Below are 27753 nucleotides of genomic sequence, written 5' to 3'. Positions count from 1 at the left end.
CCCTTCCAATCAAAATCTACGCTTACAATAGAGGTGGGACCCATCAGCAGCGGACACAAGGAAGGTATCGGGGTGTCCTGACCCCTACACAATTCTAAATACTTCTACTGATTATACTAATTTTTTAGGATAATTTGGAAAAAGTTATACAGGATCGGCCTCTATAAGTTCTTTTGAGTGAAAAAAGGGTTTGTAAAGTTCTCATATATGTGTGGAAACAAACTCCAAAATTTCAAGTTAATACATCTATTTTTTGATTGTAGCTAGGTATAATATTCAACGGCAGTTATGTACATGCACACAATCTAATCTTCTTTTCAAAGCAAAGTATATTACAGATTTATATATTTTGCTAAGAATAAAGGAATATGTGATTCGAACCCCTAATGAGTAAGAATCTACGTCCGACCGGAACAACACACACTAGAAGTGTGCAACGCGTGTGGGCTTCATCTCTCTTGTGAGCTAGGGAGTATTTTACATTTGTTGGTGTGTTTGTACGCAGGGACGGAACCAAAATTTTGTAAATACAGGAGCCGGACTACAACAACAAGGCTTTGAAATTTCAAGATTTGTTTGGTTTAGATTTTGAGGAAGGTTTTTTTTGGGTGGGGGAGAGAGATAGAAAGAGAAAAAAGATTAATAATTGAAAAAAAAAACTTATAGGAGACCATGAGCAGAGGGTAGAATTGGGTTTTGGAACCCAAAACAAACACATTCTTAAAGCATTTAAATTTTTAAATAACACTCAATAAAAAATATAGTAATTCTCAACAAACAAAAAATTACTAAAAATAAAATTTAAATTTAATTAAAAAAACTCGAAACAATGCGGGGGCCGTGGCCCCCATAAGCCTTCATGGTGGCTCCGTCTCTGTTTGTACGTGATGGTAGCAAATAGGGGGTGTGCAAAAAAACCGAGACCCGACCCGACCCGAAGGGTTTCGGGCGGGGCCGAACATATGGTTCGGTCGGGTACGGGTACACTTTTCCCAAAAAATCAGTTTTCGGGTCGGGGCTCGGGGTGCTGTTTTTTCTTACCCGACCCGACCAACCCGACCAAAAAAGCACGAATTCATATAGTTTACCTCGGTTTTGGTCGAACCCGACCCGACCAAAAAAATCGATCACACGGACGGGTACCCCCCTCCTTCGGTTCGGGTTCGGGTCCGAAAAAAGTGTTAACGGACTGATCGGGTAGGGTTCGGGGCCGAACCCGACCCGTCCGACCTGTGCACACCCCTAGTAGCAAATAAGAATAATAATAATAATAATAATAGGCAGACCGCGACGTCGCTTTTAAGTTTTTATGGAATAATGCTACGGACGCAAATAAATACTACTGTACTTGTGTCCAATTTGGTACGCATGGATCTATCTCTATACATCCGTAAGCCCTCTTTAATTCCTATGATGTGGTGACGTTTCCGTTTTCGTTTTCGTTTTCGTTTTCTTATGAGAGGGTGACGTCATCTCGGGGATTCATGTCGTGTACCAAGTCGTCTGTCTTCTTCTCTCGTGCTTTACGTAGAGGCGGGTGGGGGGGATGGGGTCAGACACTTAAGGCCCACAATTTTTTTTCGGATCAAGCACATTGAATCATCAAAAAAAAAACTACTCCATCCGTCCCTTTTTAAGTGTCCTGCTTCGTAACTCCAACTTATTAAAAAGACATCATCATTACACCTTTCACATCAACTTTTTCCTCCACTTTCCCTACTTACCCATCATCATTACACTTTTACTTACTAACTTTTCAAAATAAAATCTACTTTTAGGGACAAAATAGACAATACACCAACTTTACCCCCTTAACTTTACAAAATGGACACTTATTAAGGGACAGCCCAAAATGAAATACTGAACACAAAAAAAGGACGGAGGGAGTAGTAATTTTTGCATCTGAATTTGTTCGGATCAAGTACTTACGATCCGTTTGAATGGTGAGAAATGATTAGATAAGAAAGGCAAAGAGCAAATCGAATTATTTTTTTTTCCCATACTTTTCTCTCCATTTCATACTAAAATGCTCAATACAAATGAGTGATTTCATAAGAAATCATAACCATTTTTTTTCTTTTCTCGTGAAATCCATTCATCCAAAGAGACCTGTTATAAATTTCGATTGAAATAACTCTGGGCTCCGGCACCAACTGAGGGAAGAGAAAATTCGGTGCGAAGAGGTGCTAGAGGGAATTTTTTAGAGTTCGAATAAAACCACACTTGTCTGAAACTTAGAAGTTTCAAACATGTTTTTAGTATAAAAGTTTCGAGACGCGCCAAAATGTTATGATTCTAGTAAAAAAGTTACTTATTCTAAACGTTACGAATTCTATCTTGCTGAAAAGTTACGATTTTTAATTAAGTATAAATGTTACAAAATGCACCAAAATATTATGAATCGTAGTGAAAATGTTATGAATCCTATTGCTAAAAATTTATTGAGGGAAGTTTGGGTTTTGAAAATGTTATCAATCAAGTTTTAGAACAAAATTTACCAAATATACCAAAATATTATGAATGAGCCTGCAATAGATGCATATGGTACACATTTTTAAAGAGTGTGTGTATTGTACATTTTCCCCATTATAAGAATATCGCAATGAACTACAAAAAATAATTATGCGAAGCAAAACCAAACAAACAAAAGGAAAAATCAAACCAAGATCGACTTTGTTTGGTTTTGTGTTTTGAGAATTTTTTTTGGAGGCAAATGAGTGGATAGAGATAAATAGAAAAATTTATTGAGAATCGTGCAAAGAGTAAAAAAATTTCTTAAAACTTGAAAAAGTGAACAAAGTTATTTTGTGAGTTTCGGCTTAAACTTACTCCAAAGTCTAAGCAGTCAAGCAATCGATCCATGGCTAAAATTAATGCAAATAAACCAATGACCAAAAGAGCTACAAATGTGTCCGACATGCGTGTCGGGCCGATCCGGGCCGTTCATGCTCGGCAATGGACGGCTCAGATTGCATCTCGATCAAACAAATCTCGACCGTCCATTGTGGATCGGCTAAGATGCAATCTGGGTCATCTTTGCTGAGCATAAACGGCTCAAATCGGCCCAACACGCATGATTAGGGACAACACGCACCCCGTGTTCAACTGTAGCAACGCCATGTCAAATCTCATTCCTTTTTTTTTATTTTTTTTTTCCAAAATGGTAGTAATAGTTTCGTTGATAGGAAAAAAAATAACCGACGGTTTTGGTTATGGCTTCGATAAAAAGAAAACCGATCGTTTTTTGTTTCGTTTTTGGTTTCATGCAGTAGTATAATTTTCGATTTCGTTTTATAGTTTTTGTTTTACCAATACCCGAACCGAAGCAGTGCCATATGGGGGAGTGGAAAGCAACTCCAATAGCTGAGAAATCAGTTGTTAAACGCACCAAAATGGCCAAATCATCTGCCATCAACTTGCATTTCACTACTACTTTTCCAAAATAGAAGTCACCAAACATCACTTTCAGCATTTACTAACATTTGGCATTTCGTGGATTTTCTTAGGAAAATGATATTGGTACTCCAAAAATTGATGCAGACACTCCAAAATTAATGTAATTTCAAAGCCATTTTGTTTTGTTTTTGGAGTGTATGCATCAATTTTTGGAGTGCCAATATCATTTCTCTTTTCTTATGTGAGAAAAAAATAATGAGAGAATGAAAATTTTTGACCATTTGCCTGCAATTTAAGCTACTTCTAAAGAGTATTAGAGAAGCTCTAAATGGATTTTTATTTTTATTTTTTTCCTAAAAAGAAAGAACAAAACACTACTAGTATGAAATTGGGATGGGCAGGCTTCCCTTAAGCCCAATTACGTTTTGTTGCCAAAACTAGTCCTGTTGCAAACGGCATTTCCCATTTATTTATTTAAACCTAACGGACCAAACACAATTACCAAAACCAGGAAAAAATTATTCAATGTCTCTCCTCAACCACACATTTCTGTAGGGTCCGAGATTAAGTGTGAGAATCCCACAACAATGTGTGATTGGAGAGAGTCTTGGGATCGACCGGGGGAGTGCCGACAAATCGTGGGGCCCACTTAGAGGTCCCACGAAAACGATCCAGTTTGGATCGTTGCTTATTTTTTTAATGTTTTTCAAGTGTCTCTGTAAAATTTCTGGTCAATTGGATAAACATAAGTGCGTGGTCCATATGTCAAATGTTTCATTCAGAATCCTAAACTCTTAAACAAAAAATGAACGTTGGATCAATCATTTATAGTTATCCGATTGATCTGGAATTTTTTCAGAGACATTCAAAGTAAATGCTTAAAATATAATCAACGGTTTAGGTCGTTCATGTGGCAACCAAAAATAGCAACTTGCATTGTACTTTCCCAAAATAAAAGTCACCAAAGCATTTATAACATGAGTAGTGCTATTCATACCGACGGTCCCTATACCAAAACTGTATCAACGGCCGCATCAGGCAATCTTCGGCCACCGAACATATACACGAAAAATAAGGTGTTTAGATTAAGCATCCCACACACATCGGATGCCGTTGATTCCCGCGTAAGTCCCCTCGTTTTTTTTTTATAGAATTTTTGGAGGTCTTGGACCGACCGTGCGGTGGCCAGAAATGGCCCGGCGCGGCCGTCGGTAAAGTTTCAGTATGGGGACCGTCGGTCCCTATAACTTTATTGTTATAACATTTGGCATTTCATGGATTTTCTTATGTGGAGAAAATGAGAGAATGAAAAAATTTGACCATTAGCATGCAATTTAAGCTACTTCAAGGAATATTAGCTCTGAGTGGATTTAATTTCTTTCCTAAAAAGAAAGAACAAAACACTACTATGAAATTGGGAAGGGCAGGCTTCCCTTAAGCCCAATTACGTTTACTTGCCAAAACTCGTGCTGTTCCAAACGGTATTTATTTATTTATTTAAACCTAACGAACCAAAAAACAATTACCAAAACCAGGAAAAATTATTCAATGCCCCTGGCCCTGTGGTGCCCCTGGCCGCCTTAGGTCTCTCCTCAACCACGCATTTCAGTGGGGTCCGAGATTAAGGAGGTGTTTTCGGTAGTGAAAAATTTGTAAATTTTTATGTGTGGTTGAGAAGTTGTTAGGTATTTCCGGGGGTGAAAAAGTTGTCGAGAAATATCAAGTTGTTTCTAGTAATGAATAAGTTGTTGATAGGTTTGTGAGTAGAATTACTGTAGCAAAAATAATTTTTGTTGACAACATTTTTGTTAGTAGAAACGAGATGGTAAAATGCGTTAAGTTTTTAGTGTTTTTTGTTAGTAGAAATGGGGTCTAAGTGTGAGGATCTCACAACAATGTGTGATGGGAAGAGTCTTAGGGCCCAGGAGAGAACCGATGGGATACCGACAAATTGTGGGGCCCACTTATGGGTCCCACGAAAACAATCCAAATTGGATCTTTGATTATTTTTAAATATTTTTTAAGTGTCCTTGTAAAATTTCAGGTCAATTGGATAATTGTAAATGCGTGGTTCATATGTCAAATGCTTCATTCAGAATCCTAAACTCTGAAACAAAAAATGAACGTTGGATCAGACATTTATAACTATTCGATTGATCTGAAATTTTTTGAGAGACACTCGAAGTAAATGTTTTACTCCCTCCGTCCATTTTTAAGTGTCTCGCTTCGTAACTCCAACTTACTAAGAAAACATCATCATTACACCTTTCACATTAGTTTTTACCTCTACTTTCTCTACTTACTCTTTATGGAGACATCATCATTACACTTTTATTCACTAACTTTTTAAAATGAAATTTACTTTTAAAGGCAAAATGGAAAATGCACTAACTTCTACCCACTAACTTTACAAAATAGACATTTATCAAGGGACAACCCAAAATGAAATACTGAAATTTAAAAAGGGGACGGAGGGAGTTAAAAAATTAACGGTTTGGATCATTCCTATTCGTGTGGCGTGGACCCGCCAATTAGTGGGTACCCAATCTGCGAGATTACCCCTAGTTACCTATTCGAATTTTTTTGACCGTTGGAGACAGTAACCGTTTATATCTTTATTGCCAAAAGGGTACTCCCACCATGGATCCGTTCAGACAACTCATCTGTTTTCGAAAAACAAAAATAAAAAAATCAGACAACTCTTCCCCTTCAAATTGAGAAACCCCATAAAAATCAAAAACCAGAGTGTGGAGTGAAAAAAAATCTCCCCCATATCAATGGGTTGTGTGTCCTCCAAACTCTTCCGGAAAGATCTCAGACAAGAGATTGTGTTTGGCAATGGCGGCAGCGATTCTACCCACCTCCACCATGTGGTTTCTCTCACTTCAAGCACTTACGGAGTCCTCAATTTGGACAAAACCCAGCACCAAAAACAGCCTATCATCAAGGACTTCGCCACGGATTCGAAAAGGAGTAAGAAATCGCCGGTTCGGGAAGAGCCGCCGGAAGTGATCAACGCTTGGGAACTCATGGAGGGTCTGGAAGAGGAAGCACCCGTTTCGATTCCGTCGAAGAGGAGCCCGAAAACGATGGTTTTCCTTCGTGGGTTTGGGGATTTGGATACCGGTAGAAGAAGCCCTTTGAAGTTCTTGAACCACATGGCTTCGCCGAAGAAACTCATGAGATCCGGCGGAGGTGGGAAAGAGAACAATAAGGGGCTTGTTAATAGGTTCAGGTGGGATTATAGCCCAAAAGGGGCTTTGAAATCTCTTAATTTGCCCGATAATTTGATGAGATCGAGGCGTTGCAGCGTTGATTCTGGTGGGATTTCGCGGAGGAGTTTGGGTCCCCTGTTCGATCCAGAGCTATTGGAGTCTTTTGAGAAAGAACTCTCGGTTGAAGAAGAAGAACAGATCAAGAAGATGGTTTTTTCAACGCCCGTTTCGAGGACTAAAAGGAATTCTAATAGTACCAGGGATTGTGATTCCATTCTGGACTCGTTCGAGAAAAAATTCCCAAATCGTAGCGAAAACGCTGTTGTCATATACACGACAACGTTGAGGGGGATCAGGAAGACTTTCGAGGACTGCAACACCGTCCGGTCAATCGTGGAATCACACGGTATCCAGGTGTTCGAGCGCGATGTGTCGATGGACTCGGGGTTCAAGGAGGAGCTGAGGGGCATAATGGGGAAAAAGGAAGTGAAAGTGCCTGTTGTGTTTGTGAAGGGTAGGTTGATAGGGGGGGCTGAGGAAGTAGTGAGGTTGGAGGAGGAGGGTAAACTGGGTATTTTGCTCGACGGGATTCCGAGGGCGGCAGCCGCTGTCTGCGACGGGTGCGCCGGGATTCGGTTTGTGATGTGTTTGGAGTGCAGCGGGAGTTGTAAGGTGGTGGGTGAGGATGGGAGGAAGACAGTCAAGTGTGGGGAGTGTAATGAGAATGGGTTGATTCAGTGTCCCATTTGTTGCTGATTCTAACTTCTTCTTTTTTGTTCTTTGAATTTGTTCTTTGTTTTCATGTTTTGATTCTGTTTCTTGTGGATAGAACTAGGAATTTGATGTGAAAAGTGGGTTCTAAAGTGTGTTTTGGGTCCCCTTATGGTGCTTGTAATTCTGGATATTGGCCAGTTAATTTATGCTAATTATTTTTCATGGTTGTAAAAGATGACAGTGCCAATAGAAATATACAAAATGCTGATGTCTTACAATTGAAACATTTGTGGACATTTTTGCAAAATTAAGTGTTTTTTAATGTGTAATTTGATTTTTGGTATGTTGGAAGGGGTTCCCAATTCCATGCACAAGTTAGTCCGGTTGATTAGACCAAGTCGCAAGAAAGAAATTTCTTGTGAATCCCGACATAAATGACATGTCTTTAACCAGACCAGAGAAGGGATTAGTTAGGCATGCATAAGCTGGTCCGGACACCCGTGACCGTTGAAAAAAAAGGTTCCATTCGCAAGTTTGGTATATGCCATGAAAAGAGTTGGAATGCCCATTCACACCTTCAGAGAGAGAGAGAGAGAGAGTAATGTGCGGCTGCATCTCGTTACAAAGATTTGAAAAGTGACGAAAATTCAGGACACGATAAAAAAACGTTTGTCTTCTTACTCTGCGGACAACCACAGAATTCTTACTAACCAAAGCAATTAAGCACACTACCATCGTTATCTTTTTTGTGGCAATTGCTTCCACAATCACTACAAACAAATCAGTAAGGGTTATAACGGCTACCCCCGCGTCCACTGTCACTACCGCGTCTTCCACCACTTGAGCTTCCTCCTCTGCTACCGCTCCTGCCGCCGCTTCTCTGCTGTGGTGGTGGGGCTGGCCGTGGCGCTCCTGGCTGTTGCCTACAGTAATAGACAGGTAATGTTTATTGCTTCACCATACTTAAGCAAATACTCGAAATGGATACATACTTTGGCAAATATTACATTGATGACTTGCCATGATGCTAAGGTCCAAACACAACCTTAAAGCAAGAACCCTTCAACCTCTGAAGTTTGGTTTTGGTTCGACCACCAAAAATTTAGAAATAAAAATTACAGTGCATGTTGGTGTACAACTCAAATCATAAACCATGATAGTAGAAAATTTAACCTTCGACGTTTTTTTTCCATTAATTCCTGAAAACCTAAAAGTGTATACGGCAGAATCCATGGGTGCTAGTGCTTAAAGAGATTATCAACTTAGAATTCTATCTTGATGGAATGTGATAATTGAATACTAATGATTCATGTACATTTAAATAGCACATCTATAAGACCAAGTGTGTGGATTCCATAAGTAGCATATCAAATGAATTAAACTCACAAAACATATCCAATCCTTCCATCAGGCAAAAGCATCGGCATCATTGCCATGCCACCAGGAGTAGGTCCCCTTCCATACATCATCGGCTGCAAAACAATGGAATCCACATCAGCATGGAAGCCGAAGAGACAAAGCTAGAAATGCTGGTTTCAAAAGGATCTTCCTTATACAGATACACACTCGAGCATCACAGAGAACCAACCAGTTCAAGTTGATCATTGAAAGTTAAAACTGGCACATTATTGACATTAGTTATTTGGTTAACAATTTTACCTAACCGGGATAAGTGCAGGAGGGATAATCAGAAATGAATCAAGCATAATGCAGAATGAAGTCAACTATTATGCACCAACTATTACACATCACTCCATATTGATCCGTGGCTAAGAGCCCGACACGCTGCCGAGACTAACGTACCAGTGTCAACATGTGTCCAACTCTGACAAGCCTGTGATTTATATCAATTTTTTTCGGGACACGTGAGGGAAGCATCAACAAAGAAGTAGAATAAGGGGGAGAGACAAAGAGAGGTACGACAACCTGCTACTTCTCTTCATCGTCTCAAGCACGACCCCTGCCGCTGCTGCTGCTTCATTGTATCAGACTCTCAAAGCAGCAGCCACTGCTGTTGTGGTTGATTATAGGTCTACCAAAGTGCTCAGACTACCTTTTACGGTTTCATTCTTAATTCCAAGGGGTGGGCTTGGGCTTTTAAATTTAAGGGTGCGTTGAATCTTTATTGTGTAGCCTTCAACCAAAGCTTCCTTTAAGGCTTTGCATTTCATTTATTAAGGATAATAAAGACATGTGCTTATACTTTACTATTCAATACTCTTTTTGGCATTTGTGCTAAGATAAATAAACTTTAAACCAGTACTATTATATAAAAATATACACGAACATTAATCCTTCTAATAAAATATCAATTCATATAGATAAATGTTACCAAGGTATCCCCAACACGTCTGTATCCTAATATTTCAGAGAAATGGCGTGTCCGTGTCCATACTTCTTAGACTCCCTGCTAATTGTAGAACCGGGAGGGTGCATACAGAAAAAGATATAGGATATCAGTACATACTTCTACTGTTCTACATAAAACAGGGCATCTTACCTGTCCAAAACCAGCACCACCATATCCAGCACCTAGAGCACCGTATGCACCCCCAACCAAACCATAACCAAGACGAGGTGGGTAGGTCGGAAGCAAGGCCGGCTTCTGTGAATTTGGCCCTCCAGATGACTTTTGATCAGCAGGTGGCTTAGCGAGAGAGCACTCCAAAACTTGACCTGTCAAATGAGACCAAGAAAAAACAAAAGGAGGAAAATGGATCACGGCTTAAGGTAATGCAAGTTCAGACTCGAACCTTCAGCAAGATGCCATATTTCATTTGTTATAAATATTGACTGGCAAGAACATAGAAATGAAACTGCTTACCATCTATCTCATATTTCTCAGTGTTCTTTAGGGCTTTCATTGCGCTTGACCTTTCCATAAAGTGTACAAAACCAAACCTGCTCTTCTCATGTCCTACTTTAGCAGAAGGGAGAACAACTTTTGTGATCTTTCCATGATGTTCAAACAGCTCCTTTAGCTGATCCTGGGTAATGTTTTTGGGCAAATTCTTCACATAAACTGCTTTAACCTGTATGCACAACAGAAATTAAGAATGGGTGTATGGTTCCAGTCCCATTGGATAAGGTAGTTGATTCATTTCAACATCTAAATTTAGGAGCTCGAAGCAATACATTGTCACTTTTTGCAAATGATCACAAATTTAAGTCTGCTGTAATACTAATACAGGATACTGGATAAAGAGTAAAAGGCATGCATTGACCAATGAGCACTTCACCGTATTGACATTAAAAATAGTCATTTTGGCTCCTTGCTGTTCCCACCGTTGTGCACCTCGTGATCACAAATTCTGTCTAGATGGACGAGAGATTGTTCCACAAACCCCTATCGTGAGTGTTGGCAACTTGGCATGTTAAAATTTTGAGAGACTCAAACGGATTACCAGATCTCAAATTGCTGCAATGGACAAATTCAGCAAGGTACTTGTCGTCTGATTCTATACCACTTTCCTAGTTACAATTTTTTTCCTTCGATTCTTAGATTTAAAAGCTATAATGCCCAACTCCATGTAAAGTCACTGAGTTGCTATAACAATATCTGAATACTCTGGGTTTAGCTAATCATAGTGTGTTGCAGTTATATTCTTCAGTTTTTTCTTCAATAGGTGATCAGATTTTTTCTCCCGGCAAGCATTGCACCATCACACATCCAATTTGATCAAGAACTACAGGTTGTTGGATTGATTTGAGCACAATATATAAGACAACCCCAACGCTTGTAATTCCTTCTCAGACAACCAAGCTTTGAACCTTTGATTGTATAGCTCCAATAAATACTAAATAGAGCTCAGTGGAAACACTGTAGATACACGAACCAATTAAAAAGTGGTGATTAGGTTGTGAAAAACCTTCGTGCTCATTTGATGGGGGAGACCGCGGAAGAGGTGGACTTCCATAAAAGCGAGAAGGGCATTAAGGTTGTTCCAAACCTTCCATTAATGGTGTTAGCATTGCAATAGAGTCCAAAACCACGTGCTTAATGGCTATTATCAAACCATAGGGAGGTGAAGTCCTCCAGCCCCAAACCACAAGTGCATCAAATGATTTTGCCAAAAGAACAAGAAAAAGAAAAGAAAAAAAGTTATTTGCTTATTACAGTATAGCTAGTACAGGAGCACCAGCATCCGATACAAAATATAAATGCTTGGCAGCAAAAGAAGGCCCTATAGAACAGTTCGCGTTCTATAAGCAAGTTACCGTTAAATATATTCATACGCATGCAAACATTGAATTTTCCATTAAATAGAGAAAAAAAGATGAAAGTTAATGCAAAGCACCTGTGAAGAAGCTGAAGACTCCCCATTTTTGGGATCAGCCCAACTTACAGTTGGAGCATTATCATCAAGCTTAAATTCCGGTTTTGACATCTCTTGCCTCGAATACTCTGCACAAGGATGGTTGTAATACTCGATGAATGCAAATCCACGGTTGCGGATGGAATTTTGTGGGTCCTACAATAGTGATTAAGATTGTGAAATAACAATCAAGGGTAAATGACAGAGAGTCAAAGAGAGTATGTGGGAGTAAACTAGTAAAGTATTGGAGAAGATGGAAAGTAGATAAAATTTAATGCAAAAAGTTAACAATTTACTTCAAAACAAGTTATAAAGTATAAAATAACAAATAAAAACTGGCGTGCACAAACCTTCAGCAGTTCGACAGCAATAACTCCGGGTCCTATCTCAGTTACCACCTTCTTCATGTCTTCCTCTCCCCAGTTTCTCGGAACATTACCAATGAACAGTTTATGCTTTGCTTGAGATGTTGAACACCTAATCTTTTTACCCTGAAGAAAAGAAAGATGTGATTAAGGGTTAGTACAACAACATTGAAAATACAGAAAAGCTCACGAAGCGAACCTTCAAAAAGAAGAAAAGGCTGTATGATTAGGATAAATGACAGTGACCATTCAAGAAGGGCAAAAAAAAAAAACAAGTAATGGTCTGCTTGCTTTACCTTCAGTTGAGTATTATTCAGCTCCTTAATCGCCTTAGAAGCCAATTCCTTAGTTCGGAAGGTGACAAAGGCATAACCTTTGTTTTCGCTCGAGTCCTTTCCCTTCATTATTCTGACCTGTTTTGAGGCATGTTAAATAATGTAGTTTTCAGATTTGACATAAAGGCACATATCCATATGTAGCAAGGCATGTAACATACCTCTGCAACTTCACCAACAGTTTCACAGAAGCTCCTCAGATCCTCTTCCGAAGCATCTTGAGGAATGCCACCCAAGTATACTTCCGACCCATGAGCGGGCAGTGAAAGAAGCTCAGCATGTTTTTTTCTCACATCCTCATCTGCCCCAGCAGGTGTCATATTCACATCACCATCTGGGCCCTTTTGCACATTAGCGCCATCGATTTCAGTATCCTCTTCTTCTTCTTCTTCCTCCACCTCCTCTTCAACCTCTTCCTCTTCTTCTTCCTCTTCTTCTACCTCTTCCTCTACTTCTTCATACTCAACCTCCTCCTCCTCGTCCTCCTCCTCTTCCTCCTCCTCCTCCTCCTCCTCCACTATCTCCTCAGGATCATTGTCTTCATCAAGCTCCACCCTCTCCTCTGACTCGACAGGCTTTTCAACTTCAATTGGCTTCTCAGGTTCAATTGATTTAGCTATTGCAGCAATTGCTTTTCTCCTCGGAGGCATCTTATGAATCTAATAAAGTAAGCTTGCACAGCAACTGTTATGGAAGGACAGAAGCCAGAAGCATTCACAGAAGAAAGAGAAGCATGGGTGGGTGGAGAAAAAATGAAAGGGAAAAAGGAGGCCCAGAGTAAGAATCTTGACTGAATCTGTGCCATGAGATATGGCTCCAAGGAGTTGCAATGTGAATAGTTTGCAGTAAAGGGATCATAACATACTAGCAATACTAATAGATTCATAGAAACAAGCAAGAGAGAGTTCTGAACGATAATCAAGAGGACGGTGATGCTTAACAGGTGCAAAAATCAATGATACAATGAGTTTCTGAAATTTGAACAGCGATCGATGCCGGAAAAAAAACAACCACCTTTCATGGTCTAACTATCTATCAACAATCCATCACAAAGAAAGGAAAGGAAAACAAACAAAAAAAAGGAATGAGTAATGAACTCCATGAGGTGAAAATTGCAAGGATCGTGGGGAAAGATAAACGAAGGAATGGCAAAGCAAAAAAACCAAGACAATGGATCCAGACACCAACTAAATGGTTTGGCTTGGTCGGCAAGAAATAGTCCCATTTGAACCCACAAACAAATGTACCAATTGGTATCCTTCCTGCAGTAAGTTAACGCATAGGAGTTGAGTATATAAAGGTCAATGACCAACCCTAAAGGTGCTTGTTGATAGAATCGCTTAATTTAGCTTCACATTGTGCCATAAAGAGGTTTGTGTAATAAAAAAAAAATTCACTCATAATGGGTTGTTGAGAGAAGAATCAATTAATTTAGCTCCACAATGTGCCATGATGAGAGTTATTTTCTTAAAAAGTAAATTTCTGCCTATCAAGGGATTTTGATGCCGTTAATTTAGTTGTTTAACTAAAAGATTACCCTGGTATTGTGAAAACTTAAAATCATAATGGAAGAGTACAGCGAAGCACTACGTAATTACGAATACTTGAAAACCAAAAATTTATTTCACAGGGTCCCATCAGCATAATCATCATTATTCGAGAATGTTGAAGCAACATTCATACAAATTTCTAAAATCAGTACAAGCACTAGCATAAGATCCAATGTATGTGACCTAGAATGAGGATTGTAAAGGTTCAATTAACAGGAGCGGGACCATGGTACACCACATGCCTAAATCGTGGTACGCTAAGTCTTAGCATTTACTATAAATAACAAAATTAGAACTTACTCTTCCAAGCGATAAATACCTAACAAAAGACATTACTATCATTCAAATTACCCATGCGAAACACACTTGTAGGGGTATAAAGATGGGGGTTTTCTAACCTTTTTTTTTTTGCAAAGCTGACTCTCAAGTTTTTTAAGTTACAATTTATTATTTGAAAAAACTTTGGGGAACACTTGGATCACTAAATCAAGTTTCGGAATGAATTTCCGATTAGATATCAGTGATCCCTGGTAAGTTCGAATTATAGATCCAACCACTGTGAGAGTTCAAAGTTAAAAAATCTGATTCACGACCAAGGCGACACAAGGATTTTATGAAATTTTCATATTCTTTCTTTGTTCTTCTAAACGATAGTGAGCGCTCACCCTGATGGCTGACTCCTCTCCTCTTTTTGTCAATTGTCATACTAATGTCCTACCATTTTGCTATGGTGGCTCTGAACACCTCTAAAATTTGTACACACTGTGAGGACTTCTCTTCAAAGACTATCATTTCTATCAGAAAGAGAGTATGACCTTCACAACACATACGTCACAAACTTACAGTAAAACTTAAAATACACTCCAAAAAAACCAATACTCTAGGGCCATGTTCCAAGTAATTCCATCTATGTAGAAAACCTGCAAAAGCACTGTGAAGTGGAAAGCAGAGGGGATTGTGATGCAGGCAATAAGATGAGGTACATTGGGGGCAGACTTATCTTTACATAGTTGTTCATAATATTTATCATGTCGAACCAATGAAGATTGAACAAAATCTCTCAATTGCGCATTTAACTCTTCTTTTTGACAAGCATCATACAGGGAGATCAACACCTCATTCCTTCTTTTTTTCTGATACGTACATTGTCTGACCTACTTTAGTATAAAGGAGAGCCCTTCTTGTCGTGCTGGTTAATAAACAATTCTCCATGCATACAAAATTCTTGATGCTTAGCTTTATTTTATTTTAGTACAAAATAGCCAGAAGTTCCACATGCAGGTATGGGTTTCAAAAGGAAGATAGTTAAACTTTCAAAAAAAAAACTTGTAATTCTACTTTTGGGCATGCCCCAATAAAATGCAATTCAAGTGTCCATATAGAGAAAAAACAAGCAAAGAAATTTCCACGAATCACATGACGTCAATCAATATTGAAAAGTTACTCAAAAATAAGGGGAAAAGCAACATATGCATACTAATGAACACAACAACTGAGGAGCTACAGCAACAAAGAGAGAAGTTAGCATATTGAACCTTTCGCTCATTTGCATCATTGGTTAAGACTCATTGGTTCAACTCTCAGATCCACCAACACAAAACCATGACACCCATACACATATTGTACATCATACGAAATCAATAGAAATGGGATACAGTAGACTTTAACCAGATATATTTTCGTTTCTGTCTTCAAATTGAGCTTATGCAAAATTTCCAAGGGCTATATGTTCGTCAATTGTTCATATACTTTAAATGTGCGAGATTTCTTGGTTGAAGGGAGCGGAGGATAAAACCAATTGGTAAAGCACATGAAGGTACGTGCATAAACTAGCGAGGAGAGAGAATTGTCTCGGGTAGAAACTCAACCAACGTGAATCACCCACAACCTCACTCTGATACCATCTGAGATTTCACAGAGTGGTCCAACCTAAAAGTTTATTGGCAACGGATAGTCTCTAGATTTTTATATGACTGATACTTGGGCAGCTTAGGTGTGTCGTGTGGGACAAGTCTAACACTCCCCCTCACATGCTACCGGGTGGCACATGGAGGTAGGTACGACTGTACATGCATAAACTAGTGAGGAGAGAGAATTGACTCGAGCAGAAACTCAACCCACGTGAGCCACTCAAGACCTCGCTCTGATACCATATCAGATTTCACGGAGTGATCCAATCCAACCTAAAACTTTACTCACAACGGGTAGAGTAGTCTCTATATTATATGAATGCTACTTGGGTAGCTTAGATGTGCCGTGTGGGACAAGTCTATCAGACTGCTTTATTACCAAATTGATAATTTTTTCTTGCAATTGATACTAGGACATCAGATAAAACAAACTGAGCTAGAATTGCTATGTCCTCCGACACCGTTCCATTATTGAATCAGTAGTTTGTTTCAAAACCCGAAATACGAATCTCACACGCCCCACATCAAATGAGAAGCGGACATACGTATAAGGAAAGAGGAGGACAGAGAAACTCAAACGACATTTTAGGTTTTCCATAAAATATGTACCGAAACGTTTACGTATGCAACATATACATTACAAGAATATATAGAGAGAGAGAGGGAGAGAGAGAAACCTGGGGAGAGGGATAGTCGCCGTCGAGCTATGAGAAGGTATAATTTGCAAGCCCTAGCACTGTTATTGACTTATTGTGTTCTCATGTACGAGGGCGATAAAGAACTCCGGTTTCGTGTTATAAAGTCACCGGTTCAAGACAACCGGGGATTTAAGCGAACCGGTCACTCAACTGTAGACTACTTCGGTACTTAATATCTGGATTTGTTTTTTCTACTCTATTCCGATTCTTATTTTTTAAGTATTTATTTTTCACTTTTACGAGATATATCATTCTCTTATAATATATAATTTTTAATTTAATTTAAAAAATACTACTTATTTTTGTTTGTGTAACCGGTGCTTAATAATTAGTATATTTTTTGGCTTAAAAAATCTCAAGAATTCATATTTTCGGATACTCTAGACTCTAGAGCATCTCCAAACAAATAAGCAAAATTTCACATGAAATATGTATTTTGGTGACCCGTACGGTAAATTGGAGAGTTATGCAACTCCAAGGGACTATGCAAATTATATTTTTTTTTATCACTTTTTAAAACTTTAAAGTGGCCCACTTTGTTAAGAAATTAACTATTCACTAATAATAACCATTAAATTTGTTAAGAAATCAATTATTCACCAATAAAAAGTGTACCAAGTTTGCTGCTTCTTTTTTTCTTGGAGAGTCTTTTGCTAATGTGGCTCGTCAAATGTAATTTGGTTTTAGGCTGCGTTCTCTTGGACTTAACTTAAATCTGAAAATTTTGTCCTTATTTAAATTATTTTCGCATTTGTTAGTTTTGTGCCAAACTTTTGTGGGTTATTGATTTGTCTCGACGAGAGGAATCAGAAAAGTAAAAAAAGAAATTAACCCTTTGACGACGAAAATTTTTCATGACCAATTACATATTTTCTGTTAGTGTGTTTTTAGAAGGTGCTCCATATATAAGGACTAAAAAAAAGAATCTCTAAATTTGCTCCTAGAATTTTTCGTAAACACAGAGAATAAAAGGAGCATCTTCAATCACACTATTATTTTTCGTCAAAATAGAGACCCAAAGTTCCAAGCAAGTTCTTTTTATTAGGTGGCATTCCTAAGGAATATTTGGGATTTATTCGCTTTTGTTCTTATTAAAAAAAAAAAAATTCACGTGTGTTAGTTTTGAGCTTAATTGTTGTGGTTTTCTGCTTCGTCTCGTCAAAATGAATCGGAAAAATAAAAAATTACTATGATTTTTACTCAAATTTTTTGTAAATATCCAAGATAAAGCGAATTTTTTTTGAATAAGAACAAAATTCTAAAAATCTAAGCAGAACGGCTCCTTAGTCTCTACTTGTTTTTGCTAGACCAAAAAGGGTGGAGGAGGGGTAACAAGGCATAACAGCCCCTCCCTCGTGACTATAGGCACTCGATTCCGCGACAATCCGAAGGAAACCATAGAGTCAAAACTTCTCTTATCCCGCTAAGAACTAGTGGAGTACAACTGTGACTCGTAGGAGGGCAAATTCTAAGAGATATCGATCGCATGACTCGAACCTTGAGAGTCCCATGATCACAACAGAGTAAACCATAAAACCACTAGGCTACAACCTTTGGTAGTTGTTAGGTCTCTATTTTGTGTCTTCATTATTTAAGGGACACATCTCTCTCTCTAAGATAAAGAATCAATTGTATTTCTACTATTCACCTTTTTGCAATTTTGTAAATTCCGATTTTATCCTTTTTATCTGATGGCAATTTTTAATACCAGCCGCATCCTTTGGAGTTTTTGTTTAATTTTATGAAATCTATATCGCATTCAGGTCATATAGTTAGCGAAAGAAAGTGCAATAGCCCATCCCACATTATTTAGAGCCTTTAACCACTACTACAGCCTTGCAAGGTTTTAATGAAAAGCTGTAGAATACATATTTTTTTGACGAACAAGATCATCCTATATATATATATATATATATGTAAAAAAAAAAAATTACGTGGAGTATATAGTAAACACAAAGTTAGCATCCACCATCAAATTACTGTTACAGGATTCCCCTATTTCACACAGCTTGTTTGGGAATTTTTATTTTTTTTTGTCCTTGTTCAATTTTTTTCCGCATTTGTTATTTTTGCATCAAACTTTTGTAGAGCTCATCTCCACGAGAGGAATCGGAAAAGTAAAACACTACGACTTTTATCCAAATATTTTGAGAATTACCCAAAAAAATTCCAAAAATCCCAGCTTTCTAGGCTTTATCTTGGATATTTCACATAATATTTGGATAAAAATCATAATTTTTTACTTTTCCAATTCCTATTGACGTGACGAACCAATAGTCCACGAAAGTTTGAAGCAAAACTAACAACTGCAATTTATTTTTTTTGAATAAGAATGAAAAACCAAAAAAGCACAAAAAGCTATGTGAAGCAGGGGTTAACATAATTTTTTTGAAAAGGGTTAACATAATTTGTGTAAAATCAACATCCACAATCGAACATTCACTTATGAACCTCGCTAGTTGCTACTGGATGTGACATTGATGCCCAAATTAGTCGGTGCACTGGGCTAGGTACAAAGTCATCAAAATACATTCACTTATTTTTTGATAACCCAGAGTGTACAGGCCATCTTACGCAAACCTCGACTAATTCATGAGGACTAATCCCATAGTCCACTAGCGACTAGCGAGGGTCTCATTTAAAATCGAGGCAAAGTCCCGTATGGACTGATCTCACAAGTGTAAAATAACCATATCAAGCAGCAGCTTCTACACTATGTATCAGACACACTAGATACTCATCAACAAAGAAAGGTCACCATAATAGGACTTCTTGCATTTAAGAAAACAAGGGTGATCCAGAAACACCATCCAAACTTCACTAGTAAATCACCAGAATATCTGAACTCAGTAACACACAAGTCCTAACATCATTCCAGAAAGTAGGTGATGACTTGTTTCATGAGTATGTACGTTACTGACTTCTAGCATAACAAAGCTAAGGAATGCTAGTTGTATTTCCTCAGATGAACAAGTGCTTGTATTCGCCGTTCGCAAGTATGCAAAGCTGATTGTAGTTGTACATGTCTGTAGAAAGGGGGAAACGAAAGCCCTTCAGAAGCAAAGCCACCAAAATCCTCACAAAGTTGAAAACTAAATCAAATAAGGTCAATACATCCACACCATAATAGTTTGAAAAAAAGAAAGCAATCAATAGGTATTTAAGCAGAAATCACACAACAATTTATGGAGAGGCCTGTAGTCGAAAGGACCACCATTCAAGCAGATCTCCACCCAAAAGAAATTTTGCATCAGTACCCTTCATTGTAAAACAATTATCCTTAACATGGATTCAAGCCAGATCAGATACATGTGATTCTTTCTCATGCATAGAAAAGTTGAAAGAAAATTTCAAAAGAAAAGAACCTACCAGAATATTGCAACCTGATAGGACTCCTCAACAAAGATGTATTGGTGATAACCACTGCTACGTGTTTGCCTCTTAAAAGATTTCAATAAATCTCAAGCTAGCACTGTGTAACTAACGAGAGGTTTGTAACGTGCCACGAAAATGCCCACTAAGTTGCAACCAGGTATAGAGTATAGGCAAAATAACTTCTGGCTGGCAGTCTTGTGGCTTTTGAATTATATTATTGCAGAAGTCAGTGCTCCTTCAGAATAACTTTAACATTTAATCAGGTACATAGAAAGTCATATGGAAGCCATCCCTGCTTTCTCATAGCCACCTTAGATGAACATATGTAAATGTGGAGGGCCTAGCCCCGGCCCAACTTATGGCTCAATGAGAACTGTTTGCTCGGTCCTACTGTGAGCCAATACCAAAGGAATGCAGTAAGGGCTAAGCCCACATTCGTGGTAGCCTCAGCCCATAACAGCCAGTACAACGCGGCAAGCTATGAAGGAATGTTCTGCTGTGTGGCACCCGTTTTAAGCGGAGTTCAGCTGACATCAAGAAATTTCTGTGTACTGGATAAGGGGAACCACTCATCGGGACCCGAGATTAACCGGACTGACACATGAAACGGTTAGCTCATGACCAAGCATGGTGAGGCCTGAGAAGCAAGTCAGGCTGCTCTCTAAATGGTCCACATTTGAAAACAGATTATCCAATTTCATACTCACGAGAGTCATCCTTAAGCAACCAAAAAATACTGCTAGCATTCAATGCAAACACAGGCCAATAGTAAAATGAAACATATGTATCACCACTGCAATTCTCGAACCCACACTTCATGTGTGTGGGTGTGACAGGTGGTCTTTGTTGGCGGGTGGGGTGTGGGGCCGTGTAAGAAATCAGTTAGGAGTAGACTTAATATTGCAGAAATCATACCAAATGTATCACCAAAGTTGTTCCAAATTTCAGCACGAATGGACTGATTACTGTCAGCAATACCAATCACCTCAACGTAAGTAGTGAGAGGAACGGGTGGTGAGCCTTTCACAACCAACTGTTTTTCATCTGTAGATTTTCCAATGACAGTACCACCATCAGAACTCATAACCTGGATGACAGTCCGAACCTTACGTCCCATATATGTGTGCAGCAATTCCGCATTTACAAAAACAGCAGGGTTTGATGTATCCATATCCTTCAAACATAAATAAACAAATCAGTAAGATACGCACCATGCTTCAAAACTCAAAAGTAATGTTGGTTGAGGAATAACTCCACCACTTCAGCAGTGGAAATATAGAGCATACAAGATCTGTCCATATAATATAATACACTAAGACAAAATCCTCATGCTGTGTCACGTGGGCAAAAAATAGGCAAGGGAGAGCAAGGGTTTGGTAATTTGGTTGTATTTTAAAGCAACTGAGTTCAGTTTAACTTCTAAGAAACGTGTAAATAAGGCAGTCTAATGGCTTCTTGCCTACCCTCTTAAGCTGAAGTCAGCAAGAGTCCACTTCTAGGTTTCATTCGGAGGGGTTGAACCTTGGAACTCAATCAGTCACAGTGCAGAATAGAACCGAGAATTTATCACTCCAAAGCAGTTATAAATTGACGAAGGCCTTCATTTTAATCTCTCCCGTACGCATTGCGTGCAAGAAGCTAACTGGGTCTGACCTGACAAACCAAAAAGCATTCTTTCTATGTGGCATTTTTTAGGTTGACAATACGAAGAAATTATCAGCAACTGTTGCATAAGACGTTTTCAACAGATCAAGCAGGTACCTCTCAATTCTTATGTCACCATAAATGTGCCAATGAAGTGTCCCAGGTATGTGCATCCATCGGCACTCGGCAGATATATGATTGACGAAATCACCTATTTTTATACCAGGTAACACTTCCCAATTCCCAAGTGAGCTATTAAAAGGTTTCTCACATACATCATAAGATGCCTAATAACATAACATTCACTACTATTTGACTGCCTTTAGTGCCTGAAGGCCCTGAGAGCATCCCCATTCTAATAAGCAAATGGGTGTGGATAAGCAAATTTAACAATGCTCAAAAAACACCCCACATTGTAATAAGCAAAGTTACAAATCTTTTAGCAAATAATCAAATTCCATCAATTCCATAACCAAACTTAACAACTTTTACCATTAACCAAACTCAAAACTCAAAAACACCCCACATTGGAATCATCTCATCGAGACGAATAATTTGGTGTAGTCGGGTGCGTGATTGGAACTCGTTTGCGATTGGACAGATATGCATTGTGTATTGTGGGGGTTTTTTTTGTTAGGGATGCAAAAATAACCAATGTGGAGGTAGAGGTTGTTAAGTTTGATTATGGACTAAATGGATAATCAAATGCTGACGTGACACATTTTGGTTATTGATTTTGATTATTACCATTGCGGATGCTCTGAACAGTACAGATCTTTAAAGCAGCCGTCTGGTTATGGGTGAAGTTCTACCCATGTCGAACAAAACACAACTTTTGCATTTATAGTGAATTCTACATGATCACGAGGGAACACACAATGGAAACCAATTGTAGGTCTGTTGTTCCAAAGCTCCAAGGCCAATCCTCATCTTCTTTTAAAGCAACCTTCCGACTCTTTTGTTCCCAAGCCTTTCCTAGAAACCAATGCCAGGTCTAGCGAAAAATATGATACCCAAGCTCGTAACATCATTCGCCTGCCAAGTTAAAGTTTTGTGCTAGTCCGGCATGGGTGCCTCAAATCGTATGTTACTAAAGTCGTACTACTATTTCATAAACTTTGACAACCGTAGTTTCCTGGGTCTCTTTAAAAATAGACCTCGAAAGTTTTCACAGAGCAATTAATTTAGACTGTATTTGGATTATAGATCACTATGGAGTTTCTGGATACTGAAGTAAAACAAAGGTAGAAGGTTTTTCCTAAGTACCATTTTATTTTCTCAAATTCCTGGCCACAAATTCACTATCTGAAAACAGCCCTTATTAGAATGTGGGATGCTCGGAAACTAGGCTTGGGTGGGCCGGCGCAGTGATTTAAAAACGCAAGGCGAAGGTGAGGCCACAAAGCCCGAAAAAGACGAGACACGACGCAAGGTGAGCATTTAAAAAAAAAGAGCAAGATATACTACATAAATGAGCAACATTCACTCGTGACATCAAAACTAGAATTAACATCACTATATTGCATATGAAATAGTAGAAATACTAGTAAAAAAACATAAAACAGGCTCATTCATAAAATGTAAACAATCCACATATTCCAAACAAGGGCATTAAAGTTAAACGGAACCACCAAACACTAAACAAAACATATCATCCATGAATTAGCCTTAGAGACATAACAAAATGATTAATGGCAATCAAATCTAGCGGCATATATTACGTGTGTAACTGTGTGCAGCCCACTGCCCACCAACGGTAACATATTATATATGTGTGTGTGTTGGGCCTGTCAGCAAACGAAGAAGAGAAGAAATTAAGAGGAGAGAGAAAGGGTTTCGACGCAGAGGGGAGAGAGAGAAGGGTGAGAGAGAGAGAGAGAGAGAGAGAGAGAGAGAGAGAGAGAGATGATCGATCTTACCTCTGAGATTTGAAGATCTTTGTTTGCTGTGCAGAGGAGAGAGAGAGAGAGAGAGAGAGAGAGAGAGAGAGAGAGAGGTACCCTATTCTAATTTCTGATCGTTGTTTGTTTTGAGTAAGCCCTGGTTAGTTTTAGTTTTGCCCCAACAATGTGAGGCGAGATCTTCAGGCGCCTCGTCCAACCTCGCCTCGCCTCACACCTCTAAGGCGATACAAGCTCGCCTCACGCCTGGTAGCGCCTTTTTAATCAGCCTAAACGAAATGATGAGTAGGTTTATCTTGCTCGCTCAGTTAGGCCCGGCCCTGAGCAGAAGTCTAGAAAGCCACTGCTTGCTTCAGGCCCCCCAAAACGGATTCAAATCCTCTGTACCACCAGTGCATTTTCGGCCATTGGATGGCATAAAAATTCTAAAACACAAAAAAAAACTCACATACTCTAACAAGCCAAAACATCTCGATACAGAGGTACACCAATTTTTTGGCACAGAGGATCTCAGGTGCCCAAAAACATACTAAAAAGAAGGGTCCGTAATTATACTACTCCCGCAGCTGCATCTTCCTTAAATTGGTTTTTATCACTACTGGAGTGTGGATCGGACATCCTTGTGCGTAGAAAACCCTAGATCGCAAAAAGAATCTTCACTTTCATGGGAAACAAGGTTAATGCAATCACCTTCAAGGAGCCACCAGAACGGTAGAACTTCTATTGTTGGTTCATAGTTTCATACATTAAGTTTCCTCAGATAAGATACTAACTTCCAAGAGTTTCATATTCTGTAAAGCATTCCTCCAAAGTCAGTGAACTCCCCGACTTTTGTGTAGCTTGAGAATGGATGTAACTAATAAGGTTTTTGTTCAGGTAAAACTGATCTGATATGGCTAATATGGGTGACATGAATTGCTTAAATGGTGATTGGAATGTTGCATCGGTTCTGTTCATTATTATTTTATTTCAATTCCATGGAGGCAAAAAATGAGAAGATAAGTAATTTAGCAAAACAAACCCAACAATTAGAAAACCATAGCAACACAAAAAGATCCACCTAAATCACAAAATTCATACAAAATAACACGTTAGTGTTCATCCAATGTGCAAAAGAACAAGCATTTTCCAGATTAACCGAAAATTAGGATCATGCATATGCAGGCATGTCTCTAGGTTCAGATTAGGGCTTATGAAATTCATACAAAATTGCCCTAATTTTCCAGGTTCAGATTAGGATTTTCCCCTAATTTTCCACATTTGCCCAAAAAAGGCCTAATTCGATGCAAGTGCTTGGCTACAAGTCCAGTTAACCCTAACACTTATGAAGTCGAAATCAACACTTATGAAGACGAAATCAGTGGTGAACGAGAGATCAAGAGAGAAATGGAACCAGAAATCGTTCAGATTAGGGCTTCGAAATCGAACCACAAATCGAACCAATAAAAGCCCTAAATTGGTTCGAACAAAAAAACCCTAATAATCATCGAGGGAGAGAGACCTTGGTGTTGTCTGTCGTTCGTGGGTCGTCGTCCGTCGAGATCGATCGTTCGTTCGTCGTCTGCCGTTTGTTCTTCTTCTTCTTCGTACCTCCTTCTCTCTCTCTTCTCTCCCTCACAGGATCCTGAGTGATATATATAAATGTTGCATAAAAGTAGCAAGATAGTTCATAGTTGAAGGGATTGAAATGTCACCTAGTTTTCGGCAGAAGGTCTTCGGAGAGTGCGATTGAGATTTGAGTTGCCGCCTTGTAACCAGATCGACCAGAGGCCTTTTTGTAAGCGGGAGGGTTTTGCTGCAGTTTTCTTGGCGGGAAAGCCAAAATGAAGAGGACCGGTTTAGGGTTCTATTTATCTTGGGCTTTGCCGCTTGGTTACGTATAATACAAGCATATACTCCAGCCTAAATCAAAACGAATAGTACTCCTTCCGTTCCTAAATAAATGTCTAACCGTAAACTTAAGTCTTTAAAAATATGTATTTTTTGGTTCAAAAAATTGGAGAAAAGTACTTTAAGTTTGCGGGCAAGATATTTATTTAGAGACAGAGAGAGTATTAAACACTGACAGATCCAAATTTCTTGTTGCGGGGAGTTGGGGACTAAATAACATGTACCCAATATCATATAGTAACAACGAAATATCCTCCTAATATAATAATACTATAATTTTGAGAGGACATCTCTTCACAAATAAAACCTAAAAATGTGATTAAAAATAATAAAATAATTATAAGGTATGCAGGAACCGGGCCCCTCCTTGCACCCCTTGGTCCGCCCTTGGTATTAAATTTGTTTGAGTAATAATTGTACTACTAAAGTTGGCCAATTCTTTTTTCAAAGAATGACAAGAAATTTATTAATACTACCTTACAAAGTGATGACTATCTATATAATAGATGTACACAAATAGATGTATTTATTTGTGTACACATGTATAACTACCCACAATCTATATATATGACTAAAAAGAAGGACCGGCAATCCACTTTGTCCATTTATAGTTTATATTTCTTTAAAAGGAGATAATTATGTCACTTTCTTTTTTGTTAACGCCACTTCTTTGTAAGTGTATTTTTGCACCAAAAATACTATTTCAGGGGAGTAGCGTTAACAAAAAATGAAGTGGCAAAATCAGCCGTCTTTTTAAAATCTATGCACCAAAAATACACTTGCAGTAGAATAGCGTTTTTAAAAAAGAAAGTAGCAAAATCAGTCTTCTTTTTTAAAATCTATTAATAAGTGTAACGTGAAACTCCACTCCCCAATTCCTAGCCTGTCAGTTTGGGACCTTTTGGTATCCAAAGAACATCATGTTGGCTCTGTTTTTTTTTTTTTCAGAATTAAAAAGCTTTTTCTTTTTTTTTTTCGTTGGCCGAAGTCGAGTTTCTGAAAAAACATTTTTCTTTAGAAAACAGCTTCAAACAGTTTAGTAGTAGTAATATTTTTGGCATTGGTACATGACGAGTAGTGAACGACTCTTTTAAAAATGGTACACTTTCCAAAATTCATTGTCCTAGTAATTTGTCATTTGATGTATTAGTTATGATAGGACTCGGGCCTCAAGTCGCACCTAGATTCCAACAGACCTTGCGTCTCACTCCGCCTCTCGCCCTAAATAATTGTGTGCTTGGTGCGGTGGTAATTAACCAAATGAAAATCAAAAGTCTTAAGAAGCTTTTGGTTTAGGGTTCGACTTATAGCCGCATGCTATTAATTCTTCAATGGAATCAAACCCGAATTAGGCCTATGTTAGCCAAATAATCCAAATAGTTTTTTTTTTCTTATTCAATTTTTTTCACATTCGCTAATTTTTTATGAATTATTGCTTCGTAAGAAAATAAATGCATCAAAGCATACCTTGGAGTAGAAAGATCCGTGCAAACATTAAGGGTGAGTTTTCACTAAATTTTTTGTCTTTCAAACTAACGACAATAATTAAGTTGTTTCCACTAAATGATATGATAGTTAAATACGTATGTGAGGAGAACGAGTTGTCTAAAAATCCATAAAAATACGGACTTTAATCAATTTAGTTCATTATAGCCAGTAAGAGAAAAACCCACCCTAAAAATAAGCGTTAATAACCCTGAAAGGGGAGAGCGACCAGTTTGTGTTTTTCATTTGATTTCGCACACTAATCACTGCCTCGACTTTTTAATGTAACCAGACGCTTTTGACATGCTCCGGTGTCAAAAATGTTGAGAAAATCACGACAGCTGTACCCGATTCTCGATTCCCCACTCCCGCTACGCGAATCATTCAACTCCCCTTCTACCATCACGTCATTGCAATTCACGTTATGCAGCCTGGGTTCATCAATCGATTGTGTCCCCCTTTCACCTCCTGATCAGCCACTTGCCACCTCAATTTTTTGGGATCCAAACGCGACCCAAAGATTATATGGATCTTCGTTTCATTGACATTTTTGCTACGTTGGTGTTGCATATATCATTTCAATGTTTTGAGATGAAGAGAGAGAGAGAATTTTGAAGGTTTGCGAGCATTTTTTTCCTTCTCTGCGTAAGATAGTTTATTTTCGCTTCAAGGTTCCTCCTCACGAAAAGTGTCTCTACGATAATACATTGGAGGATGAAAGCAATATCTTTGATTTTGTTCATCAACCAGAATCCCAACAGAGTACAATTGGAGGATGAAAGCTATTTGCTGAGCCATCGACTCCAGAAGATCCTTTGGTTGTCCCACCATAATTTCTCTAACTAAGCTGTCTGTCCGCCAGATGAAACCATAAGCAGCAGGCATTTTAAATACAAGGAGGATTCTAAAATCGTAACAGTCTTTCTCATTACTTTTAATCTCGTTAACTTATTTTTCTT

At 38.5% G+C, this 27753-nt stretch overlaps 3 protein-coding genes across 7 annotated transcripts; 1 reads left to right on the top strand and 2 right to left on the bottom strand.

Moving 5' to 3' along the window:
- Nucleotides 1-6010: 6010 nt before the first annotated feature.
- Nucleotides 6011-7558, top strand: LOC131318893 (uncharacterized protein At3g28850). The gene has a single exon (XM_058348928.1). It carries the CDS (start codon nt 6174-6176, stop codon nt 7365-7367), a length of 1194 nt encoding a protein of 397 aa, XP_058204911.1. The 5' UTR covers nt 6011-6173; the 3' UTR covers nt 7368-7558.
- Nucleotides 7559-7867: 309 nt separating this feature from the next.
- Nucleotides 7868-16597, bottom strand: LOC131318891 (heterogeneous nuclear ribonucleoprotein Q). 4 transcript variants are annotated; one of them, XM_058348925.1, is made up of 10 exons: nt 16479-16597; nt 12503-13603; nt 12303-12419; nt 11992-12132; nt 11624-11797; nt 10150-10357; nt 9826-10001; nt 8712-8797; nt 8097-8248; nt 7868-8066 (listed from the first exon to the last, which is right to left on the bottom strand). In XM_058348925.1, exons 2-9 carry the CDS (start codon nt 12989-12991, stop codon nt 8107-8109), a joined length of 1533 nt encoding a protein of 510 aa, XP_058204908.1. In that variant the 5' UTR covers nt 12992-13603; nt 16479-16597; the 3' UTR covers nt 7868-8066; nt 8097-8106. The 4 variants fall into 4 exon arrangements, with proteins under 4 accessions (XP_058204908.1, XP_058204904.1, XP_058204907.1 ...); XM_058348921.1 differs by having other exon boundaries at nt 7868-8248; XM_058348924.1 differs by having other exon boundaries at nt 7868-8248; nt 12503-13000; nt 16479-16593.
- A 2656-nt stretch (nt 16598-19253) lies between these two features.
- On the bottom strand, nt 19254-25269 carry LOC131318899 (replication protein A 14 kDa subunit B-like). 2 transcript variants are annotated; one of them, XM_058348938.1, is made up of 3 exons: nt 25114-25269; nt 20790-21048; nt 19254-19525 (listed from the first exon to the last, which is right to left on the bottom strand). In XM_058348938.1, exons 2-3 carry the CDS (start codon nt 21043-21045, stop codon nt 19461-19463), a joined length of 321 nt encoding a protein of 106 aa, XP_058204921.1. In that variant the 5' UTR covers nt 21046-21048; nt 25114-25269; the 3' UTR covers nt 19254-19460. The 2 variants fall into 2 exon arrangements, with proteins under 2 accessions (XP_058204921.1, XP_058204922.1); XM_058348939.1 differs by having other exon boundaries at nt 24921-25239.
- Between the last annotated feature and the right edge of the window lie 2484 nt (nt 25270-27753).

Source organism: Rhododendron vialii, chromosome 3a, assembly GCF_030253575.1.
Source record: "Rhododendron vialii isolate Sample 1 chromosome 3a, ASM3025357v1".
NCBI classification, from domain to species: domain Eukaryota; kingdom Viridiplantae; phylum Streptophyta; class Magnoliopsida; order Ericales; family Ericaceae; genus Rhododendron; species Rhododendron vialii.
This window is presented reverse-complemented; position numbering and strand designations above follow the sequence as displayed.

Excerpts from the sequence above, each read along its gene's own strand:
- LOC131318899 (XM_058348938.1), bottom strand. The coding sequence starts at position 21,045 with ATGGATACATCAAACCCTGCTGTTTTTGTAAATGCGGAATTGCTGCAC. Across the intron at positions 19,526-20,789 it reads CAACTTTGGTGATACATTTG|ACATGTACAACTACAATCAG; the intron begins GTATGATTTCTG and ends CCCTTTCTACAG.
- LOC131318891 (XM_058348921.1), bottom strand. The coding sequence starts at position 12,991 with ATGCCTCCGAGGAGAAAAGCAATTGCTGCAATAGCTAAATCAATTGAA. Across the intron at positions 11,798-11,991 it reads TTGCTGTCGAACTGCTGAAG|GACCCACAAAATTCCATCCG; the intron begins GTTTGTGCACGC and ends TCACTATTGTAG. Across the intron at positions 8,798-9,825 it reads GTGGTGCTGGTTTTGGACAG|CCGATGATGTATGGAAGGGG; the intron begins GTAAGATGCCCT and ends ATTGTTTTGCAG.
- LOC131318893 (XM_058348928.1), top strand. The coding sequence starts at position 6,174 with ATGGGTTGTGTGTCCTCCAAACTCTTCCGGAAAGATCTCAGACAAGAG.